The following is a 21,636-nucleotide window of genomic DNA, read 5'->3' as shown; positions in this document are numbered from 1 at the left end:
CTGAATACCCACAAACAACGGACAAGGTTGATCATAGACCCACTTTTAACATTGAGACCCCATCTTCAACTTGAATCATCATCTTTTTTTGTGTACTCTCACTTCACCTTTTGACAAAAGTCATTGACGCCAAACTTTGGAACACTACTTTACTTTAGCAATATCTTGTTTTGTTTTTGTTTTTCTTTCGAATTGGATAAACCAAAGTGATATGTCTCTAAAATTTAAACTAATCTCATATGTTGATCAAAAGAGAGAATTAATGGAGTATGATTAATTAATAGAAAAAAAATTGACTGACAAGAAAGAGGTGTTAATTGTTTAGGAAATAAAATTTGCACTTTAATTTTATTTATAACTTTGAAGAGATTGTTTTGGTTATAGAAATTTATAATTTTCCTAATATTAAAAGCAGTTAAAAGTCAAAGATTTTGTTAGATTTTCATGTAAACATAAAACATCTTTAATTTTCGAACTTCTCTATTCTCAAAATTTTATTTTCTTCTGTTTTTATTGGAAAAGGGGTAAACTGAAACTATTATTATTACTTTGAGGAACGATTATTTAGGAAGGTGATAAGAGTGGAGTACGATCGTCGACACGTGGACGGTCAATAAAATTCTGATATTGCCTATAAATAATGAAGCTCTTCCGTTCATAAGTTTCATTCACTGATTGTTTTTGTAATCGAGCTCTTAAATTAAAAATCATCTTTTTCATAAATTCTTCTGAGATAACATGTCTTGCTGTGGTGGAAACTGTGGTTGCGGATCTGCCTGCAAGTGCGGCAATGGTTGCGGAGGGTAATTTTTATTATCTTCTTCAAATCCCTAATCCTTCGTTTAGATTCATAACACAAATTTAATTATGGTTAATTTGACACACGAATCTCTGTTTTTTTTTTTTTTTTTTTTGGGATTTATATAGTTGCAAAATGTACCCAGACTTGGAGAACACCACCACCGAGACACTTGTCCTCGGCGTTGCTCCAGCTATGAGCTCTCAGTGCGAGGCTTCCGGCGAGACTTTCGTCGCCGAGAATGATGCCTGCAAGTGCGGATCTGACTGCAAGTGCAACCCTTGCACCTGCAAATGAACAACTCCATATAAACCCTAAATAACCTTAATGTTATGTTAGGTGTTTGCTTTTATATGTAATAAATTGGCTGACTTCGCCGGTAGTTTTACCGAGGGACGTTGGTCTTCTTTGTTGTTCTTCTTCTGTGTGTTTTTATGGTTTGGTGGTCACTGAGATATCTCTGTATGCTATGTCAATGTGACTTTTATAAACCAAAATTATTATGGCTTTTGTATTTGTGTCTTTGGAGTGACAAGTTTCAGTTAGAAACTTTTAAAGTTTGCTTCTTTCTTCTTGCTCAGTACACATTTAAGATCAATTCCCATGTCTATGGTTACAAGCTTAATACACAACAAGATCAAACAATAATGAAATCGCTTCACACATAATACACAAGTTCTTGTTACTAGAGACAAACAACTAAGGTGTTGTTGACGCAGAAGAAACTGGCTTCTCAAGAATTCCTTCAGTGGCTCTTTTAAACAAGTTATGTACCTGTCTTGAGGTGAAACCGATTTTCTCTAAATCACTAAGCTGTTTGAACATTCAGATAGTTTGTTAGTAGATGAAGACAAGTTTGGCTTTCGGAGAAGGTTTAAGGGGAGAAGAATGAATGTAGTACCGATTTTAAAGGGCTTGATCCTCTGAGTTCAGTAATGTAGTCAGCCATCTTATCTCCAATACCCTGAGAACAAAATAGAAACAGAGCTATGTGTAAGTGAAACCAATATTGACAATGGAAGCAGACATTTTTTGAATTTGTGTTGCTGTTAGCACGGTTCACAAAAGTTACCTTTAACTCCATTAGCTCTTCTCTGTGTGTTCAAAAAAGAATAAATGAATGAAGAAGTTAGTGTGATCCTAAGGGTTATGGAAGCAGATGGAACTGGAGGCTATAATTACCTGTTGGCTGTGTTCAAGAAGTGAATGTACTCATTTATGAGAGATGTCTGTGAAGAGAAAAACATTGCAGAAAGATCAGATTTCAAGTTCTTGTCAACCTAGACCATGTTTTGAAAATGATGATACCTTTAAATTAGTGCTCCACGCATTGAACTTCTGGCAGGTGCCTTCCATCTGCCTATTCTCAGGGTTTGCAGAAAGAAAAGGTGTTTTTGGGGTCATTGGCTTCAGAATAGGAGAGCTTCCATCTGCTGATTTTGGTTTTGCATTGGTGTCTATCGGAGACAGAGCTTCCCGAAGAGGACTCAGTTCAGTATATTTCTTCTCGAGGTCCAATTGGTTATCTGGAATAAACGCAAACCAAGGTAAGGAGAAAAGGAAATGTCCAATTTTTTTGAATCAATAAATAGCTCAAGAAAGCCAACCTCTCAAGCTTGCTTCTGATACCGATAGATCCTCTTCGCCAGATGTGTCTCTCTCATCTTTTTTGGTTGGAGAAGCTAACTGCAGATTCTGTATAGGTTCCTGGATGTTCAAAGAACTCAATCACTTATAACTTATAAATTATATTAGACATGGAGCAACGACCTATATCAATGTTTAAAGAAAATGAATGCAGAAGAGCATACCCATAGATGTGAAGCAGCTAAAGTTTCCCCACCAAATAAGTTCCTTGCGGTCACAAATGCATCTCTGTGCATGCATAAAGTATGAGGGAAGTGGTTTTAAGATGTAGAAAACTTAAAAAACTAGACAACTAAAAGAAATACCTCTGTCCTGTGGCGGCAAGCTTAGCACTTTCTGCATTGGCTGATCTATGACAGACGGATTTCTTGACCGAACTTTGAAAAATTGAAGTTTGATTTGTACTTAGCAGGGGAGAACGTATCGCCATCATTCTATGCGTACTTTTCGTCTTGCCTTTTGATTCAAGCCAAGCTTGCAGTTTTGCTTCCATATCTATCTTAACCTTGGGGGTCTCTACCTTGAGATTCAAAGAAACATTGTTTGAGATGTGCCTTGACCTTGCAGCCAAACTAACAGTGCGAAGAGATTCTTGGTATTCTCCAGGATTCTAAAACATCAAAAACAAACAAATATATTCATCACGTTAGCCACTCAGGATATCTTTAATCAAAGACTACACAAAAATTCTCCCTTTCCTTACCAGACATGCCACCATAAGAGCTCTACTTGTTCCTCCAAGTGAATCCTGCAGTATTCTAGTCAATTTGCTTTCCCTGTAAGGCACTCTTGGCAGGTTATTATTCAGTGCATAAACCACATTGGACAATGCAAATAATGACTGATTAATCTTGGCACTCTCTTGAAGACGGATTCCTTCATTGCCTGTCCTTCTATTGTCTTCGTTACCTGCATAAGCCATAGAGTTTTTTTTTTAACACAGCAGAGAAGGACTTCTGATGTGTTCAAATACTTCAAAAGAATGGTAAAAGCATAACCTGCCAGATCAATGAGATTGATTTTGCCAGTGACAAGCCCTTGTGAGGTTACTGAGATCACAAGCACTCCATGGCTTCTACTAGAGACATCATTTAAACCAGTGTGTGCAACTTTCCTCCGCTGAACACCAGACGAGTATGCCTCTTGAAACTCAGACATGGAATTAACTTGGACACTAGAGAGGCCCTTAAGATGAACTTGTCCATCTTTATCATCCCAAATAGCAATCTCATTGGCTTTAACTTCTAAAAGATCCCAACATCTGTCCATGTAAACTTCATAATATGAAATCTCTGCTTTACTTCCTGTCTTCTCGCACATAGACAGAACGGTGGACATGGTCAATGGCATAAGACCTGGTAGCTCATCGAATCCCTGATTATAAAATGCAAAAAGAGCTCATGAAACCAATACGAGGAAGCAATTTACAGAAAAACCTCAAAAGTAAGAAAGAGCTATCAATGTCTGTTACAGCCAATTTGATAAAAAAATCCACAAAAGAAAAAGAATTGTATAAAAGCAATCAGAAGCTAAGTAACCGAACATACCCCTAATCCAGATATTAATCACTAAAAATCTCTCATTTCACCCAACCCTATCCTCTACATACAGATCAAACAACACTGGTCACAAGTTCTCCAATTTAAACACAGACCAAAGAGAAATCCAAATTCGATAGTCACCCAAAATCCAAAAATTGTAGCTTAAACAGACCTGCATAGTAAAGGTCTTTCCGCTTCCGGTGGCTCCATAAGCAAGCACAGTAGCGTTGAAACCATGAAAGATCCCTGCAATCAAAGGGCTTACTTCTCTTTCTAAGGTTTGCTTCACGTTATCATCATATCCCCCGTAAAACGCATCTAACTGATAGGATTCGTTTCGGCTGCTCCAAATTAACACCAAATCCATATTCAAAATTACTAAAGTAACAGTAAGTAAGAACCCAAAATAAAATAAAAAGGAGAAAAAGAGGATTACCAGGTATCTGGATCTTTGAGGTGAACTGTCACATGGCTAGAGTCGTCGTCATCGCCGTCGGTTACGGAAACGCAGGATAGTACTCGGTCACCACTCTCGTCGGATATTTCCCGGGGAAGAAAGGGACGAACCCTGAGAACGACCCTCACCTTCGAATTCGAAGACGAATCCAAAACTTTTGCTTTCGCTGGGGTTTTTTTCGAATCCATCTCTCTCTATGTTTTGAGAAAAAGAGAGAGAAAGAGAGATAAGAGATGAGAGCAGTTAAAATTTCAAAATTTGAGTGATCCCGTTGGCCGCTAGTATAGTTTTTTAATGCGCTATGTTTAAATTTTTCTAAAAGGCCTTTATTATTTATTGTTTATTTTACTTTCTCGGACTTTGGGCCTAATTTTGGGCTCATGTCACACTCAATTCTTCGAGATCATCGGACGGCTTCGTCTAAAAATTCACAATTGTCGTCAACTGCGGTTAACCTCCGTTAAATACTAAAAAACTGTGCCAGTGTGCTTTCTTGACTTTTCCCGTTCCAATATCTTCTTAGTTCTTACCACTTTACTTACCCAAAATCGTCTTTTGTAGCCATGAATTCAAATTCACCGGTGAATTTCGACAATTTAACATGTCCTTGAGTTAAAATTATACATGTGGGATTCTGGTTACATAGCTTTATCCCGGTAGTTGTTCGTTATCATTCCCTCCCATACAAGATCATCATGAACAACCCAAGTAATGTATATGCTTCATTCCCACAGCTTACGGCTCCCTTTACTCCCACAAATCGATGAATATGCACTGATCCGATCATATCATAATTAGCTTCCAAAACACCTGCAAGACAAATAAGAAAGGAACGTAAGGAACAAAAAAAAAAAAAAAAACAGAGAGTAAAAGAAGTGTTAATTAAGAGGAAGAACAAAACCCTTGAAGACGTTAGCACAGAGAAGAAGCGAATCGTGTCCTTGAGCCATCACTCTCATCGATTAAAGCATCATCCAAAAACCTGAAATAACAGATTGACAGGTAAATCATATGACAAAATTCACAAAAAAGAAGAAGAAGCAACTGATGCAATTTAGAAACCAAGTAGGCAAGTACCAAACCCTAGACGAAGAACATGAATTAGAATGACAACGATCAGTCAAATCCATCACGGATCAATCATAGGAGCCTCCTCCACAAATCTGAACCAACAAAACAAACGACAAGTAACATATAATTATAATAAAATTACCCAACCAAAGCAAACAGAGATATGTTTAGATCAAGGAACCTGTGAGACATAGCCTGGAGAAGAATACGTGATGATCCGATCATAAGCCTCTTCCGAAACACCTGCAAGACGAAGAAACAAGGAACTTAAGGAACAAATAAAAGAGAGTAAAAGAAGAGTTAAAGAGGAAGAACAAAACCCTAGAAGACATTAGACACAGAGAAGAAGCGTATCCATCAAAACCATCACTGATCTTCCAAAACCTAAAAAAAAAAACGAAGCGTTTCATGAAAAAACTATGACCAATTCAGTTTAATTAGTAACCAAACCCTAGCAAATTTAACAAGTGGAAACGATGATGGGTTGAGATTAAAAAAACAGAGACGCGACTTGGTGTTTTAGAAAGAAGAATATAACCACACCACCCGTAATCAAATTACTTGTAACGGACAGAAACAACAAAGAAAAGAAGATGAAGAAAGAAAGAGAGTAAGACGAGATTCACATTATTTAATAGATAAGGTCTGAAAGCTACTGATGGTGTTGATTTGATCTAATATTAGGTTTCAACGGTTGTGATTAAAATCGTAAGTCGGTGGTCAAACAACGTGGACTCTTTTGTCCACCTGGCACCTGATCAGTATTTTCCTTTTCTTTTTTCTTTTTTTTCTTACGCTCCATATGTGATAAACTTGTTTTCCTTTTCTTCTATTTCTTTTTTAATTTTCTTTTCTTCAGTTTCTTTTTTAATTAAAAGGCACAGCAAACTAAGAAAAAAAAAATAGCAAAGACTACTACGAAAAGGAAAATAAGGAATACCTAGGTTATTTAATCTAACGGTACAAAAAAATAGACCGATATATACCTTGTCTATAAATATGACGCTCCACTACACTTCTCACATCTTCCTATCTTTTTTTTTTTGTTTTCTTTTTGTTCTTCTTCCTTCGTTAGTAGTCTAGGGTTTCTGATCGATGTTGTGTTGTGCGATATTCTTTCTAAACCCGACGGGTCTCTGATGTTTGTTTCCAACTCGATCTTAACACCACTCGTTCCTACTAATGAAATCTTCTTCTTTTAGGGTTTGCCGTTTGGGTTTCCGTCAATTGCATCAGTAGTAGCTTTATAATTATTTTCATGTTTCCCTCTGTTATAGTCTATCTTTTTTTTTTATAGTCTATCTTCCTCTTCACGAACGAGGCTCTAATTTGTTTTTTCTTTTGTTCCTCTTGCAGGTTTATTCAATCTATGTTGATCCGATCCGATCCGATCGTTCTAGGGTTTGGACCGTTTGGTCTCTTCTTTTACTCTCTGTTTTTCTCCTAATTACATGTTATTACTTACTTGTTCTTGTTGTTTTTTTTTTGTTGCTTTAGGTTTTTGTGGAGGAGGGTTCTACGGTTGATCGGTGATGGCTTCTAGGGTTTGTTTTCTAAATTGCATCAAGTTGCTTTTTTCATAATGAAATTGTTCACGTGATTTACTTGTTTCTCTGTTATTTCAGATTATGGTTGATGCTTTTATCGATGAGGGTGGTGTCTCAAGGACACGCTTCACTTCTTCTCTGTGCTAACGTCTTCAAGGATTCTGTTCTTCCTCTTAACTCTTCTTTTATTTACTCTCTATTCTTCTTTAATTACATGTTATTTACTTGTTTCTCTATTATTTCAGGTTATGGTTGATCCTTTTATCGATGAGGGTGATGTCTCAATTCTTCTCTGTGCTAACGTATTCAAGGGTTTTGTTCTTCCTCTTCGTTTACACTCTGTTTTTTTTTATATTTCTTTATGAATTTGTTCATGTGATTTATTTGTTGTTCTGTTATTTCAGGTTATGGTTGATGCGTTTATCGATGAGGGTGATGTCTCAAGGAGACAAGGATACGTTTCGCTACTTCTCTGTGCTAACGTCTTCAATGGTTTTGTTCTTCGTCTTAACACTTCTTTTATTTACTCTCTCTGTTTTTTTTTAATTGGTTCCTTATGGTGCTTTCTTCTTCTTCGTCTTGCAGGTGTTTTGGAAGCTAATAATTATGATCGGATCATTGCAATTGCATACTCTTCTCCTGGGTACGTCTTCAAGCTTTCTCACGGGTTTTGTTAACATGTGATCATTTTTTTTTGGTTTTATAGTTGTTTCACTTCACTCTATCGTTCTGGTAGCAATAATACTCAGGTGTGGCTTCTCATGGCTATGTTTCAGATCGTGCAACTAGTGAAATTGTGATGGCTGGAGAAGAAGAGCCGAGATGTTTCTTGGCGGTTTTGCTAACAGGTGATGCGTTTTGGTTTTTGTTGTTGGTTTCACTCTATCATTACCTACTTATCATTTTGTTAAGTTGTTGTCTTATTTTTAACTTTTCTAGAGCAGACAAAGGAAAAAAGTGTGTTGGCTTCTTCTGGCTTTAGACTGATGTGAAAATATTGCAGAAGGTTTCATTTCTCAAATGCAGACACACATGGTGAAGTATCCTTTGTTCTTTTGATCAAATATTTTTCTTCCTATGCATATATCAGATATATGTTTTTCTTAAAAGATATCAAAGACTTCTTCTTCTCTCCAATGGGAGGTGTGTAATGGGACAGCTTCTTCTCTCCAAAACGTTTGATTTGTAGGAGGCAGGGATTGACGAGAAAGTTAAGATGCTCTTCTTCTCGTTTCTTTTCTTTTTTTTGGTTATGATGCATGTGACTGTAGAAGAGGTACAACATAACATTGTGTGATATTTTATTCTTGATTTATAATATGCAGGAAAAGGGTGTGTGTGTGTTACTTACGACGCTGTTGGATCATATGAGCGAGCGAGTTGGATACGGTGCTCAAGGTTCAGGCTACACTGTAAGTTGCCATATTTGTGTCTATCTTGCCTAATGCCTATGTGTTGTTATCATTTGCATTTTAGTTCAAGATATTACCAAAACATCTCTACTTAATCTTATATCAATGTTTCATATATCTTCGTGAATTGTTTGCTTTGTAATAGGGAGTCAATCTTATGATACTTAAGGCTGACGGCATCAAGAGTGAATTCATGTCCTTCTGGTTTGCTGCAAGCACTTTGTTTGGTCCTGATTCTTAGTGGCGTCTTGTTGGCTTAGATTGGTGGAGGAAGTTCCTACGATTAGCCTAAAGAAGGCAGCAGGTATGTGCTCTTCTTCTTTTTTTTTTTTTTTTTGTCTTTTCGTTATGATACATTTGACTGAATAAGAGGTAAAACATTGTTATGATATATACGGTACTCAAGGTTCTGGAGCTTCTGGTGAAAACTGTTTTCGCAATATGCTCAGAGAAGGATTTGTTTTGTGTAATGAAGCTGTTCACGAAACAGAGGAAAGCCCAATAACAACAATTTCAGCCCAATAAACAATGACTACCTACGAAGCCTTGGTAAATTATTCGTCCTTTTTTTTTTTTTTTTTTTTTCTTTTTTTAATAATAATAACTTTTTTAATGTTTTTTCTTTTTTTTTTTTCTTTGTAGCTACGAAGAAGAGGAGAGATAGATCGGAGTGGAGACGATTCGTAATCGTACGAGTTAAAAGAGCCCTTAGAGAGGCTACAATCACATGTCTCCATGATGATGTTGGAGCTTCTCTCCGGGGATAGATTGAGGGGAGGGTTGGGTGGGGTGGATTCGTTTTTTCCCGGCAACGGTGTTGTGTACAGTTGAGTATCACTCTAGATTTGGGTGGGGTGGATTCATTCTCAGCGAGGCTTCAATTATCAATTTTACAGGTATTCATTATACAATTATCAATTTTTACCAAATCATGAATTTTTTTGCCTTAGTAGCATTTTCTTTGTTAAGTCTGTCTTATTCAATTGTCTGGGGGGGGGGGGGGAATCAACGGCCATGATTGAGTCAGAACGTTATTGCATTACTTAAAGAAGTAGTAGAATCAATGTCTTCAGAGAACCTCTGTGTGAAAATGTGATGATATTCGTTTCTATATATTCAATATTCCCTGATATGCTCTCTTTGTTTCAGGTTGGTGTGCCCGTTTATGTAGCAGGGACTGATGTTAAAACCTGCAGATGTATAGCTAATAAGGAAGGTCTAAAAGAAGCTAAAAAAAGACTTATGCAGTTATCATGGATACTGCAGGGAGGCTTCAGGTAAGTCATTGTGCAGGTCGGAGATATTAAAAGTTCATTTTTCTCTTTCCCCTCTCTGTCTCTCTACACTGAATTCTTCTTCATCTGTCTTTGTAGATGCGTCAAGAAGATGCTGAAGATCTATAGAAGAAGATAATGAGTGCAAAGTTCTGACATCAACGATTTCCCAAAGCAGACACGTACTGGTGCGCTAATGGGTTCGATGACACGAGTTCTTGGAAATTGGAATGATTCCCAGAATGGGGAAAGTGAGTCCAGCACATAGCCGAGTAGCAGAAAAGAATCTTTAAGTCATGGAAACAGCAATGATTGAAGTGATGACACCAGGTATTTTCTCTGTTCCTTTATTCCATTCCATTAAACAGACAAATAGCATTTCATAAAACTCGATTTTGGTTGTCTTATTCTTTATTTTAAATATGTCGGACAGAGAAAAGGGAGAACTGCAGGGAGGCTTCGCTTCAGGTAATCTTTCATCTCTGAGACTCATTGTATCATATATCTATTGCAGTTTTAGTCCTGAAAAGAGTAGTGCCACTGTCTATGTAGTTATCATGGATACTGCAGGGAGGCTTGAGGTAATCTTTCGTCCTTCAAATTCATTGTTGTATCATAAGTCTATTGCAGCTTTAGTTGACTCTTTGTGACACATAGATAAAGGCATGATGGACGAACTAAAAGACTTGAGGAAATTTCTAAATCCAACAGAAGTGTTACTAGTTGTTGATGCCATGAGTCATATTATTTGGTCCCTTTCATTCCTCATTCTTCACCATCGTTGCTTGTTGCTTGTTAACAATAGATTGAAAATCCTGGATTGCGTCTAACTTCCTTTTGAAGTCATCGCCGCCGTGGAACTCTGAGACAGTGGAGAGTGATACCTATGTTCACACTGGAAAGGAGCTTCTGAAATTTTCCTGGCATCATGCAGAAGTTACATCGATGAAGATGGTAATGTGGCCCTAATGAATCCTCTTCTTGCTTTGTAAGTAATCTCAGTATCCTCTCTTACCTTTCTTTACTCAACCAATAGTAATCTTCTGATTCAGTGTGCAGGATCGAAGATATATGGTTTGAAGTATGAAGTTCCCTTCCCTCCGATGGAGAAAACTGCTCTTTTTTCTCTGTAAGTTATCTCAATAACCTATCTTCCTTTCTTTACTTTGTTCTGTTTCAATTTTACTCAACCAATAGTAATCTTCTTTTTTCTTTTCTTGGTTTATATTCAATGCAACCAATTCTAATCCTTTTTTGGTTCATTTTCTTACCGTTGCAGGAAACACATCTTCAAACAATGGTAAGGACTAACCAGCAGCATGCATGAGACATCTTCAAAAGCTTCAACGGAAGTTTCTAAGCAGGTACAAAGCTTCTTTTCTCCCCTAGAGAAAGTTGTATGTGTGCATTAAACACTTGATTGCATGCCATCTGACATGCATCTGTTTTCCTCGTTGATTGTTTGAAGAATGAACAAGTTTCATAACAATATACTGAAATTTCATAACATTTATCCCTGAATTGGTACTTGGTAATTTATATTTGATTCTTATAATAATGGCTAGGTGCTCCTGTATTCGTCTTTGAACTGTTTTCGGTGTGTAGTGATTCTACATTCTTTTTGGAATCAAGGGGACTGTTCCTGCTGGTTTTGGCTATGGTCGTACTGTTCACATTCCTCATGACAGGCCGAGCTCTAGTACACAGAATTTGATTGACAGTGGACTAGACAGTGTTCATTTTTTTGTGATTTGGTGGATACTCTTGAATTAGTTTAAATGATTTTTCCTATTTTATCCTTTCATTGTTAGGTGTACATGATTTGAAAAAAAGAAAGAGAAGGAGCTCCAAGCCAAAGAAGCTGAGCTTTGACGACGAAAGCAGGTGAAACTTTAACTCAAGCAGCACCTTTGCAGTTCCTGAAGAAATTGAGGCATATTTTAAAACTTTTTGTGATTAAGGAAAGCCAGTTTAAAGGTGTCTTGTGTATCTTTCTTTTCAGTTGATTGCGTCTGTGTAGGATCTGAAGCGGAGAGAGGTTGCTGCTGCACAAGGTACATATCTTTTCTGCACCTGTTGTAATACTGATACGTAGAGCATTTAAATTCACTGATATATGAAATTTATGATATGTGTCTCTGTCTTGTGTATCTTTTGTTTTCAGTGGATGATTTATTTTGCCTCCGTGTAGGATCTGAAGCAGAAAGAGGATTTATTTTGCCTTCATGGATATAATAACTCTTCTCCTCCAGGTAAATAGTAATTTGGTCCATCTTAATAAATATTGTAATTTACATTTCATAAACCCTTGTTCCTTCCACACATCAAATCAAAACCGCCTTGTACTCGTTTGCCAGATAATCATTGTGGAGTTCCTCGGTAAATTCGCTTCCACAACAGAACTTAACTGGAATTAATGGCTGATGTGCGGTGCCATCGGTGTTATCAGGTCATTTTTATTATATATTGTTTACATTTATGCATGTTGGATACATATCTTATATATATATGTGATATTGGATCTCTTATTTTAGATTGTGAAGGATGCTTTGCTCAGTCAGTGATGGTTCTGATGGATCGTTTCCTTCTCTGCGCTACATCTTCAGGTAGTGTTCTTCCTCTTAACCGATTTTTGTTCTTTCTAAATAAGTGAAATTAAATATCTCTGTCTCTTTGATGCAGACCGTCGAGGCACTGGGATTAATTGCTGAATCTATTCCTAGTGTTATAGTGATACTAATTGCTTCTGTTTGAGATGAAGTCATTATCATTGCGTACGACTTTTGATGTTGCAAAGTGGAAGTTCTGTTTCGGCTTCCTTGCCTACACTTCCTTGCATTTGTACATCATGAGTTTGTGTGGTGGCTTTATATGTTTGTTGTTTTCAGTGTAGATTGCATAGAAAGCAAAAACTGAAAGTTTCAAGCTTTTGCCTAGTTATCTTTCAATAGGGACGAACTTGGAGCTTCCATCTCTGGTAGATTCAGGTGTTCTGATTATTGCGTTTGGCTAGTGATTATTGATTGTGTCTCTGTTGATTTGTGAATTACTTCCGAGTGTTATAGTGAGCTTTCACCGACTCATCTATGTGCAATGCTTGTTGAAAACATAACAAACGTCTAAGTTGAACTTTTTTAATTTGACCAGTTGGCATCTTTTGCTTTGGCCGGGAAATTCATTCCGATGCTGGCGGCTCTTAGAAGCAACAAACTATCGGTACTAAAATGCGGGGGCAAGAAAAAAAAAGTCTTCAGGAGAAGGTAATGTTACTTACACAGCTTGTGATTATTAACTGAATTAACATAAGAAATGGCCGCTGTTGTTCATTTTGTTGATTTTGAATTCTTGTTCTAATGAAATCTGCCTTTCTTCCATGCAGGATGACTTAGATTACCATGTAGATGTCACTTGACTCTCGCTTACGGGTAAGTATATTCTGTGAACAAATTAGTCTCATTAGTTGCTAGCCTAAGCTGGTCCACTGATAAGCTAAAGACCAGAACCTCTCTGTAGTTGCCTTTTTAAATCATAAAAAGCAACAATTTGGAGGGACGGGTAAGTTTGCAATGTGGCTCACGATCATCTAGTTCGTTCCTACTTGTGAATTCTTCTTTGGGTTTGGTTTTGGATAATGGCTTTTGATGCTTTGCTTCTTCTCTTGGTTTTGTTCTTCCTCTTAACACTTCTTATAAGATGCGCAAGCAGAAGGTGACAAAATCATCTTGGAAACAGGTTACTAACTGGTCTCTTTCCTTTTTTTTTACCTATGTATCTATCATGCTGCACCTATTTCTAATGTTTGATCATATTCTTAGTTCATGTGATTTTTACCTCTTGGATCTGTTATATTAGATTGCGGAGGATGTTTTGCTCTGTCAGTGATGGTTCTGATGGATCGTTGTCTTCTCGGCGCTACATCTTCAGGTAGTGTTCTTCCTCTTAACCGATTTTTTTTCTTTCTTTCTATATAAGTGAAATTAAATACCTCTGATGCAGATCGTCCAGGTTCGATGAGAGAAACATCAGGTCTGATGCAGATCGTCCAGGTTCGATGAGAGAAACATCAGGTTACTAACTGGTCTCTTGCCCTATATCTATGTTGTCCGATTGCGTCGTTTCCATCATCCACGTTTCGTTCTCATCGACCTCATCGATTCTCGAAACAAAATTCAAGAAACGGGACATGCAACTGATAGAAGCAGTTCAATGGCTTAATCATATTTTTCTTAAGTATCAACTTAACAAAGGTTTAGTGTGAGAGTAAACCGGGGCTGGTTTAGCTTATTTCTTTTGTCTATCTATATATACAATGTGGAGAGGGTTAGAGAGCTTTATCGGGTATTTGGTGAGGTCTTTTAGGGGGAGTGGGAGGAGCTCCATTAACAAAATCCTCAGTTCTTTTGTAATTCCAGTTCTATAATCTATCATATCCATTTCTATAAGCAAAACGTATCAAATTGGTATCAGAGCAGCTCGACCCAATGGGAGATAGTGATGGTTCTGTGGAGATTCATGTTTATTATGGCGATGAAGATCCAGCGATGTGGATTTCATGGGTTGAAGATTACTTCACGGACCATGGATTCACGGAAGAGACGAAGATTTCTTTTGCATATGGATTTATGGAAGATGATGCTCTATTGTGGTTCCAAGAGTCACGGACTGCGTTCACTAGCTGGAATGAGATCAAGATGGGTCTGCTTCAACGATTCAGCAAAGGAAAAGAGAGTATTGTGACTGTTTACACGCAGAGTGATGAATTTGACTCTAAGGTGAGCAGATGGTCAAGCTATTTAGATAGGCTAGAGAAATATCTCCTTGAGACTGAAGAACAGTTTGAAACCCCAAATCTAAGTGGTGAGAAGAAGGAGAAGGTAGCTTCTGACTGTGAGGAGATTAAAAGTGGGTTTGCTGACATAAAGAATGGAGAGACGCACGCACATGAGGAAGAAAAACAGATGGAGGCCAACAGAGGTGAAAATGCCTTCCAAGTGTTCGATGAAATGCCTAATAGAAGAAAATGGAACACAAAGAAGAAGAGGAAGAGATGGAAGAGGCTTCCAACGACTAGATTTGAGAATTTTTATAATCTTATTGGAGATAGAGATGTTATGACAGCGTTGGCCAAGAGCATACATGGTAACTTGAGACCTCATTTCTCACATGGTTTAGAGAGACAACAAAGCCATAAGGAACAAGCAGCTCAGCTAAATAATGCGTACCAGTTGTTCGGCAAAATGTCTAGAAGAAAGAATAGGAGATATCAGAAGAAGTTCACAAAGGCTAAGGGGTTTAAATACAAAGCTGAAAAAGTGGAACCTATGCCTACTCAATTCCAGAAGAATATCAATAGAGGAAAAGCCAGGAGGGAAGAGGAGAAATTAAAAGCCAAAGTGAACAAAGATACACATTTACTGGTTGTTGAGAGACCATGGAAAGGTCAAGGAGTGAGAAAAAGGGAAAAGATGAAATGTGGTAAGTTTAGGAGGTGCAAGTTCAAACCAAAGAACAATGACCAACTCAAATTTCAGTCTGACATGAAGAGAGACTTCAAAATTCAAAACAGGATGGGAATGGAAGGATGTAAAAGAGTGATGTGTGTTTGTGTTGGGATTGATAGGCTGCTGTTGTGGGAAGCTAAGGTAAAGACGAAGAAGTCACAAATTGGGAACAAAGTAGACTGTTTCCAAGTGCCTGATGATAGACTGCGGAATAAAAGTAGAATCACAAGGGAGAAGACATCCTCCAAAAAGTGGAACCAAGGAACAAAGTTCAAAGAGAAAGTCAAAAACAAGCTTAGGAAGAATGCACAAATCGATTCTCTTCACCAGAGGGATTTCAATGATCAACTTAAGAGGAAAAAGAAGAGATTCTACAACAAGCTCAAATACAGATTCAAGGTGCTGCACGTGGAGAAGCTACTTCGACATCTGGGGAAGAACAAGTGCAAAGGTCATAAAACTTGGGCAGTGAGAGAATCACAGGGGCTAACAAGCTTTAGTAACATGAGAAACATGACCACTGACCAAGTGGCTGACAAGATATGGCCATTGAAGTTACCTAAGAAGGAGATAAGGAGTGTTGTAACGTCTTTTGCAGAATGGGACAGTCAGTTTCAGGAAATTTTCATTGATGTACTAATAATTGGAGTCAACATAGCTAAGGAGAGGATGAGCTGTACTAGCAGAAAGAGACACAAATTTCGACATAAGCACAAGAAGAAATTAATGATGTTCTTTACTCTTCACTCAAAGGGAGCTTTTGTTGAGCAGATTTTCAGAGTGATGAAGAGAACAAGGCTGAAGTGTAACCGAAACCTTACTAAGTTCAACAATTGTGTCTATGCATTGATTGGTGTAAAGCTGGTGTTGAGGATGATGACAGTTGATAAGAAGCACTCCATGACAAGCGGGAATGAGAGCCAAGTGGGAAGAGAGTCAAATTTAAAAAGAAGTACAGGAACACTTGGGTGTTGCGAACGTATACGAAAGAAGAAACTCCACTAGGCAAAGGGTTAATGGAAACAACATATTTCAAAAGAACATGGGCCTTATCGCTCGGTAAAGAGCTTGCCATTGCTACCACAAGACATGCAGTTTGCATTGACGTTAACAAATGGATTCAGTTGTCAGTGCTGGGAATTGAAGAACTATTTAGTGCGGGCTTGAAAGCGTTGGATGGGAGGCAGGGTGTTAGCCTGGAGATAGTTCCCTTGGTTCTTAGTGCAGGTTTCATGGGTGGTGATGATTCTTCTCTGGAAATTGTTGCTGCAATGGAGGTCTCAGCAAACAGAAGCATACAGTTTCATTTACCTACAATACTGCAAGTGGATGGGTTTGCCTACACTACTGCAAGTGGAAGGGCGAATGAATTTCAAATAGTGCTAAAAATCAGTGTGGCTGTTATTAGTGGAAAAATAGAAGTTAAGCTGATGGAGAGGGGGTTTCTTGTTGTCTATCTAAACAAGGTGGCTGAACGGGAAAAAGAAAAGAATGGCATGGCGTGGAAAATTCGTTATCTGGAGCAAAAACCTTGGGAGATAGAAATGGTGTTTCAACTGGATGATGTCACGGCCAAACAGATAATCATGTTGCCTAGTTCAGTGTCCTCTTTCGCAGAGAATATTAGTCATGACGAAATTGAAGACATGTTGACGTGTGAGACTCTGATACAAGCAAGAGACGTAATGTTGGCGCAGCTAAAGGAAAATCTCCAAGTCAGATCAGAGCTGAATTTGGATTTGGAGGCCAGGGACAATCTGAAAACAGGGCATGAAGAGTTGTTGCTGAAGCGGGAAGTGATGCCATATTTTGAATGTCCTGGGAAGCTCAAAGAAGGGGTTGGCTAAACAGTTTGCTCATTTCAACCTTGAGGACAAGGTTGTTTTCAAAGGCAGGGGTATTGATAGAAGCAGTTCAATGGCTTAATCATATTTTTCTTAAGTATCAACTTAACAAAGGTTTAGTGTGAGAGTAAACCGGGGCTGGTTTAGCTTATTTCTTTTGTCTATCTATATATACAATGTGGAGAGGGTTAGAGAGCTTTATCGGGTATTTGGTGAGGTCTTTTAGGGGGAGTGGGAGGAGCTCCATTAACAAAATCCTCAGTTCTTTTGTAATTCCAGTTCTATAATCTATCATATCCATTTCTATAAGCAAAACGTATCAGCAACTCAGAGGCGAAAACGGATGAAGCATCACAAAAATTGACTACGAGCAGCAAGTCATCAAGCTTCTTGTCTTTTCTCTGTCCATTGCTTAAAGTTTTCTCTGGTGAGTCATTCTCTCTTCCATTCTCTATCTAGTTCTTCCTCAATTATGTTTTCGCTTGCCTCTTGTGTGAGTCTTGACACTTTCTGCTGTTATATTATCAACTCAAGTGTGTGTTGTTTTCTAGGTTGTGTTTGTTTCTTTTGATGTTTTCAGTGTTGTGTATTAGAGTTATGTCTTGAAATTGCTTACCGAGAGTGATAGGTTCAATCTAATATTTCTCAGCTGTTGTTTTCAGGGAGGTGATCCTTGTCAACATCGGAATCATGCTCTGGAGGTTAGTCATGGTTTTAATTTATGGAGTTGTCTTTTTCATTTTGCAATCTACATGTCATGTCCTACAATATTCTTGGTAGTGTTTCTTATTGAAATGTTTGAAATGTGCACAGGATCCATGTAGACCAGGAATCAAAGATTCAGTTTGTGTCAAAATGCTGGTGTCAAGGTACTTCCTTTGTTCGATTATATATTCTTGAAAAAGGTCAATGACGAAAATTTATTGTTTAGCTTGTTAATAACGCTTGATGATATATGTTGATTTTCAGGTCCGTGTGGTGATGGGTGACAATATCCAAAATGCCAGGGCTATTGCTGTGGAGTGTGGAATATTAACTTCAGATGCATGTGCCTCTGAGCCTACTCTGAGAAGTTGCAGCATTGGCTTCCCGTGTGCTTCCAAGGAGTCAATTAGTTCAGCGTAAGTGACAGTCTTTAGATCTTTAGTTTCTTCCATTAGAAAGGATAAGGAAGCATAGCTTTTAGGCATAGAAGCAAGCATTTTGACAACTAAATCAAAGTTAGTTTTGCCTTCTCCTAATGCTCTCATTTGATTTGCTACAGCTTGGATCCTATCAGAATATGCTTTGACTTTTTCTCCTTTTCAGATTTTCAAACTCTCTTCTTAGGGATTGAAGTTCAACAGTTTTGAACTTTTCATTACCTTGGTAGGATTGCTCCAAGAGTTTCCAGGCTTGATGTGCTTAAGTTTCAGAGAGGACTTCATCAAAGACGATGTCTGCTACACCATGCTGAATGAGTTGAAGGGCAGCAATGTCTTTGGATTTAAGCGAGCCTTACAATTTCCTGTATCTACTCCTTTTTCTGCTGTAGGAGTTGTATGTAGGTTCGGCTCGGTACTCCATCTTTGACAACATCCCAGATATCTTTATTCATGAGTGTAGTTTTCATTCTTGCAGACCAGAACTCGTAATTCTGGCCATCAAAGACTATAACAAGTTGAGATAATTGCAGGTTTATCGCCATCTCTCTCGTTTTCTTTTCTGGTTTTTTCTTTGGTAATTCTTGTTCTGACTTCTTCACTTTTCTTGTTTCTTGCTTTAACAGGCACAGGCTCCTAGCTATCTATCAAGTTGAGCTCTGATACCATGTTGAACTCTTGCTCATATCTTCAGGTATGTTTTCACTCAGTCTTACTTTAATTTTCCACTCTTTTCTCTTAGAAATCGATTTTACTTAAACTTGTTTCATTTCATTACATCCATAACCTTACAACTCTTCTTACACACATACCTAATAGAGTTTTTACTAACTACACACACTTGCATATATCTTTTCACCTTAACTCTAGACACCTAGGATCACTTACACAAGCAACACCACTTGTGTTTAGGCTACAGCAACTCCCAACAACTCTCCACTGTTCCGAATCAGACCTAGCAACTTCTCTAATTATTCTGACTGTAGTACTTAGCTTAGAGTACATCAAACTACTTCTACGAATGGGCCACAACAAAACCAACTAGACATTTTCTGTTGGGGAAAAATCACTTCTGCAGTCCCAAACACATCTAGACCTAAAAACCACAAAACATTATTTCTTATGTTGACTTCTTCTGTTCACGTTTCTTCTCCTCTTTGACTCTTCTTCTTCTTCGTTTAGTGAGTCTCTAGGTTTTATCTCCTCTGTTTATCTCTTGACTCCTTTAAGACTTGTTCCTTTCTCACAGAAGTTGTTTGTCTTCTTTACAGGGCCACTTGAAGAGGTCAATCATATCAAAGAGCAGCTTCAAAGGTGTGATCAAGAATCGTCTCTTCATGGGTATATAATAGCCAAAACTCTTGTCCTCCAGGTAAATTGTAGTTTGGTCCATCTTAATAAACCCTTGTTCCTTCCACATTAAACCAAAACCGCCTTGTATTCATTTGTCAGGTAATCATTATTGTTGAGTTCCTCGGTTAATTCGCTTCGACAACAAAGCTTGACTGGAAACAATGGCTGATATGTGTTGCCATCGGTGTTATCAGGTAACTTTTATTATATATTGTCTACATATATGCATGTTGGATACATATCGTATATAGATATGTGCAATGCTTGTTGAAAAGATAACTAACGTCTTACTTGAACCAACGTTATACGGACAACGACATTCATAGATAATCAACTTTTCTTAGTGTGTCAATAGGCAGGCAGCTTTGTTTCTCTGCAGTGTTGTCTCCACTGTCTATGTGGTTTTGGTCTCTGATATAGGAGGTTCCTTGAGTAGTCCCCCGAACAGCTTTAATGGCAACAGTGAGCTCCTCCTTTTCAATCCCTCTGCTTTAATCACAATCTATGATGCCCCTTTGTTCTTTAATGTATTCTGCAGATGCATCACTAGTTTCTTCTATACTGCGTTTGAATTTGATTCAATGTTACTTTATTAGCCACATCAAAATGGAAAGACTTAAAAAGATCATAGCTACATCAATACCATTCTTATTCCAGTTCACCCAACTCTCTCTAAACCATATGTGTAAACAAGATTACATAAGATCGTTAAACACAGCGGTCTCCAGGTAAAACTTTTGACATGACTTGAGAACCCAATGAGCAAGAAATCAGAAGGACTAGGTAAAAAGCTTGCTAGGTGTTCTCTGTTCTGAATGGTTTTGTTGTAATAAAAAGAAACGTGAAACTGGTTAATTTGAAAATGATGGCAATTTTGTACAGAACACCATAATAGTTGTTTGATAGATAATAATAATAGAAAACACAGTTATTTTATGATTCCCCTTCATCGCTAGTAAGCAAGCTTATGATTTATGTTCATATTCATAACCACTGGGGGCTTGCATGTGTTTCTGTGCTGCGCTCTGATTCTTCAGAAGATGGGTCAGAAACTGTATGAGAGGTTGTAGACTGTCAAGAGGCATATACAGGTAGGGACTAAGCAATTCGGTTCATTAAAAAAATTGCAGCATCATAAAATAAAAAAACTGATGAGTTGTTGTAAGATGATGATGTCTGTTTAAAAGATGATGAGTTGTTTTTTAAATGTGGTTTATTAAAGAACTAGTGGCTAGGACAATGCAGAGACATAAATGATCACTTCCCATTCGATCTTGATCTCTGTCCCATCTGATTCTGTGTTGTAAAGCTTTTAGCGCTTCTTCTGATGGGAAATATTAGGTAATATTTCTTTGTTTGATTTTGGATTTCATTCGAATATGAACTCATCACACTCTAATTGAATCTGTATCAGTTTAACAAAAATAATATTGCAAAAAAAAATGTCCATAATTATGTTTTTTTTTACGACAGCTTGGTTTTGATTTAATCGTATAAGATTTTACTTTGATTCTAATAATTCTTCAAAATAATTTAAATATATAAAATAAATTTAAATAAAACAACAAAATATAAATATTATATAAACTCTTTCTAGTGGGGCTGGCCAGTGGCCACAGTAGCAAAAAAAAAAAAAAACTAAAAAAGAAATTGGAAAAGGGCAATAGGAAGTAGAAAGAGATGGTTGACAAAAAATAAAAAAGAAGAAGAAAGAGATGGTTGTTGATGTGGGTACAAAAACTTTCAATGTAATTTTGGATGGGCTCGGGTTTCAATCTTTTTATTGTGCAAAATCAGCGTGGGCTTTTTTAGGCCTTATAGTTTGTTACAAATAATAAATATAGTCTTGAAAAAAAAATAAAACAAAAATAATAATAAAAGAGTCAACGTTGTTTGTTTGACTACCAATGACCGTCTCACTGAGAAAAGGAAATTGGAAATAACGGTTCGTAACGAAAAGAAAAGGAAATATATAGGATTAGGAAATAGATAAAATCTGAACCATTGAATCTCACCAGAGATAAAATCTGAACCATTGAATCTCACCA

General features: G+C 37.5%; 3 protein-coding genes and 1 long non-coding RNA gene across 56 annotated transcripts; 3 read left to right on the top strand and 1 right to left on the bottom strand.

The window, feature by feature from the left end:
• The first annotated feature begins 666 nt into the window (after positions 1 to 666).
• Positions 667 to 1,356, top strand: LOC104734244 (metallothionein-like protein 2B). Its single transcript, XM_010453770.3, has 2 exons — positions 667 to 803; positions 928 to 1,356. Exons 1-2 carry the CDS (start codon positions 739 to 741, stop codon positions 1,094 to 1,096), a joined length of 234 nt encoding a protein of 77 aa, XP_010452072.2. The 5' UTR covers positions 667 to 738; the 3' UTR covers positions 1,097 to 1,356.
• LOC104734245 (kinesin-like protein KIN-10B) lies at positions 1,342 to 6,163 on the bottom strand. Of its 4 annotated transcripts, XM_087482481.1 has the most exons (17): positions 5,836 to 6,118; positions 5,697 to 5,758; positions 5,522 to 5,607; positions 5,346 to 5,426; positions 4,987 to 5,254; positions 4,424 to 4,638; positions 4,160 to 4,328; positions 3,445 to 3,820; positions 3,150 to 3,355; positions 2,752 to 3,056; positions 2,611 to 2,674; positions 2,407 to 2,506; positions 2,108 to 2,325; positions 1,982 to 2,028; positions 1,872 to 1,893; positions 1,701 to 1,763; positions 1,342 to 1,612 (listed from the first exon to the last, which is right to left on the bottom strand). In XM_087482481.1, exons 6-17 carry the CDS (start codon positions 4,630 to 4,632, stop codon positions 1,499 to 1,501), a joined length of 1,893 nt encoding a protein of 630 aa, XP_087338607.1. In that variant the 5' UTR covers positions 4,633 to 4,638; positions 4,987 to 5,254; positions 5,346 to 5,426; positions 5,522 to 5,607; positions 5,697 to 5,758; positions 5,836 to 6,118; the 3' UTR covers positions 1,342 to 1,498. The 4 variants fall into 4 exon arrangements, with proteins under 4 accessions (XP_087338607.1, XP_010452073.1, XP_087338608.1 ...); XM_010453771.3 differs by having other exon boundaries at positions 5,697 to 6,163; XM_087482482.1 differs by lacking the exons at positions 4,987 to 5,254; positions 5,346 to 5,426; positions 5,522 to 5,607; positions 5,697 to 5,758; positions 5,836 to 6,118 and having other exon boundaries at positions 4,424 to 4,906.
• Positions 6,164 to 7,465: 1,302 nt separating this feature from the next.
• LOC104734243 (uncharacterized) lies at positions 7,466 to 7,941 on the top strand. The gene is made up of 3 exons (XR_015578689.1): positions 7,466 to 7,554; positions 7,648 to 7,705; positions 7,839 to 7,941. It is a non-coding gene; the product is annotated as an uncharacterized LOC104734243 (long non-coding RNA).
• A 1,175-nt stretch (positions 7,942 to 9,116) lies between these two features.
• On the top strand, positions 9,117 to 20,249 carry LOC104734242 (uncharacterized). 50 transcript variants are annotated; one of them, XM_087482471.1, is made up of 30 exons: positions 9,117 to 9,370; positions 9,624 to 9,751; positions 9,848 to 10,078; positions 10,182 to 10,216; positions 10,301 to 10,329; positions 10,554 to 10,736; positions 10,808 to 10,877; positions 11,028 to 11,112; positions 11,560 to 11,632; positions 11,751 to 11,802; positions 11,940 to 12,000; positions 12,106 to 12,197; positions 12,283 to 12,354; positions 12,431 to 12,522; positions 12,637 to 12,735; positions 12,896 to 13,008; positions 13,128 to 13,173; positions 13,442 to 13,480; positions 13,601 to 13,672; positions 13,745 to 13,815; positions 14,216 to 17,520; positions 17,756 to 17,794; positions 17,907 to 17,962; positions 18,063 to 18,214; positions 18,402 to 18,636; positions 18,714 to 18,768; positions 18,862 to 18,929; positions 19,507 to 19,607; positions 19,688 to 19,782; positions 19,933 to 20,249. In XM_087482471.1, the coding sequence occupies exons 19-21, from the start codon at positions 13,611 to 13,613 to the stop codon at positions 16,252 to 16,254; spliced, it is 2,172 nt and encodes a 723-aa protein (XP_087338597.1). In that variant the 5' UTR covers positions 9,117 to 9,370; positions 9,624 to 9,751; positions 9,848 to 10,078; positions 10,182 to 10,216; positions 10,301 to 10,329; positions 10,554 to 10,736; positions 10,808 to 10,877; positions 11,028 to 11,112; positions 11,560 to 11,632; positions 11,751 to 11,802; positions 11,940 to 12,000; positions 12,106 to 12,197; positions 12,283 to 12,354; positions 12,431 to 12,522; positions 12,637 to 12,735; positions 12,896 to 13,008; positions 13,128 to 13,173; positions 13,442 to 13,480; positions 13,601 to 13,610; the 3' UTR covers positions 16,255 to 17,520; positions 17,756 to 17,794; positions 17,907 to 17,962; positions 18,063 to 18,214; positions 18,402 to 18,636; positions 18,714 to 18,768; positions 18,862 to 18,929; positions 19,507 to 19,607; positions 19,688 to 19,782; positions 19,933 to 20,249. The 50 variants fall into 50 exon arrangements, with proteins under 50 accessions (XP_087338597.1, XP_087338587.1, XP_087338584.1 ...); XM_087482461.1 differs by having other exon boundaries at positions 10,554 to 10,702; positions 18,402 to 18,768; positions 19,688 to 20,249; XM_087482458.1 differs by having other exon boundaries at positions 10,554 to 10,702; positions 11,314 to 11,632; positions 18,402 to 18,768; positions 19,688 to 20,249.
• The last annotated feature ends 1,387 nt before the right edge of the window (positions 20,250 to 21,636 follow it).

The sequence above is a fragment of the Camelina sativa genome, chromosome 13 (genome assembly GCF_030686135.1).
Source record: "Camelina sativa cultivar CO46 ecotype springtype chromosome 13, ASM3068613v1".
Taxonomy (NCBI): Eukaryota; Viridiplantae; Streptophyta; class Magnoliopsida; order Brassicales; family Brassicaceae; genus Camelina; species Camelina sativa.
The sequence above is the reverse complement of the archived record's forward strand: the minus strand, read 5'-3'. Positions and strand labels throughout refer to the sequence as shown.

Coding starts and splice junctions, on each gene's coding strand:
- LOC104734244 (XM_010453770.3), top strand. CDS start 739: ATGTCTTGCTGTGGTGGAAACTGTGGTTGCGGATCTGCCTGCAAGTGC. Junction 804..927: donor TGCGGCAATGGTTGCGGAGG/GTAATTTTTATT, acceptor GGATTTATATAG/TTGCAAAATGTACCCAGACT.
- LOC104734242 (XM_087482461.1), top strand. CDS start 13,611: ATGTTTTGCTCTGTCAGTGATGGTTCTGATGGATCGTTGTCTTCTCGG. Junction 13,673..13,744: donor TCTCGGCGCTACATCTTCAG/GTAGTGTTCTTC, acceptor CCTCTGATGCAG/ATCGTCCAGGTTCGATGAGA. Junction 13,816..14,215: donor TTCGATGAGAGAAACATCAG/GTTACTAACTGG, acceptor AATTGGTATCAG/AGCAGCTCGACCCAATGGGA.
- LOC104734245 (XM_010453771.3), bottom strand. CDS start 4,632: ATGGATTCGAAAAAAACCCCAGCGAAAGCAAAAGTTTTGGATTCGTCT. Junction 2,507..2,610: donor TAGCTGCTTCACATCTATGG/GTATGCTCTTCT, acceptor TTGAACATCCAG/GAACCTATACAGAATCTGCA. Junction 1,613..1,700: donor GATCAAGCCCTTTAAAATCG/GTACTACATTCA, acceptor ATGTTCAAACAG/CTTAGTGATTTAGAGAAAAT.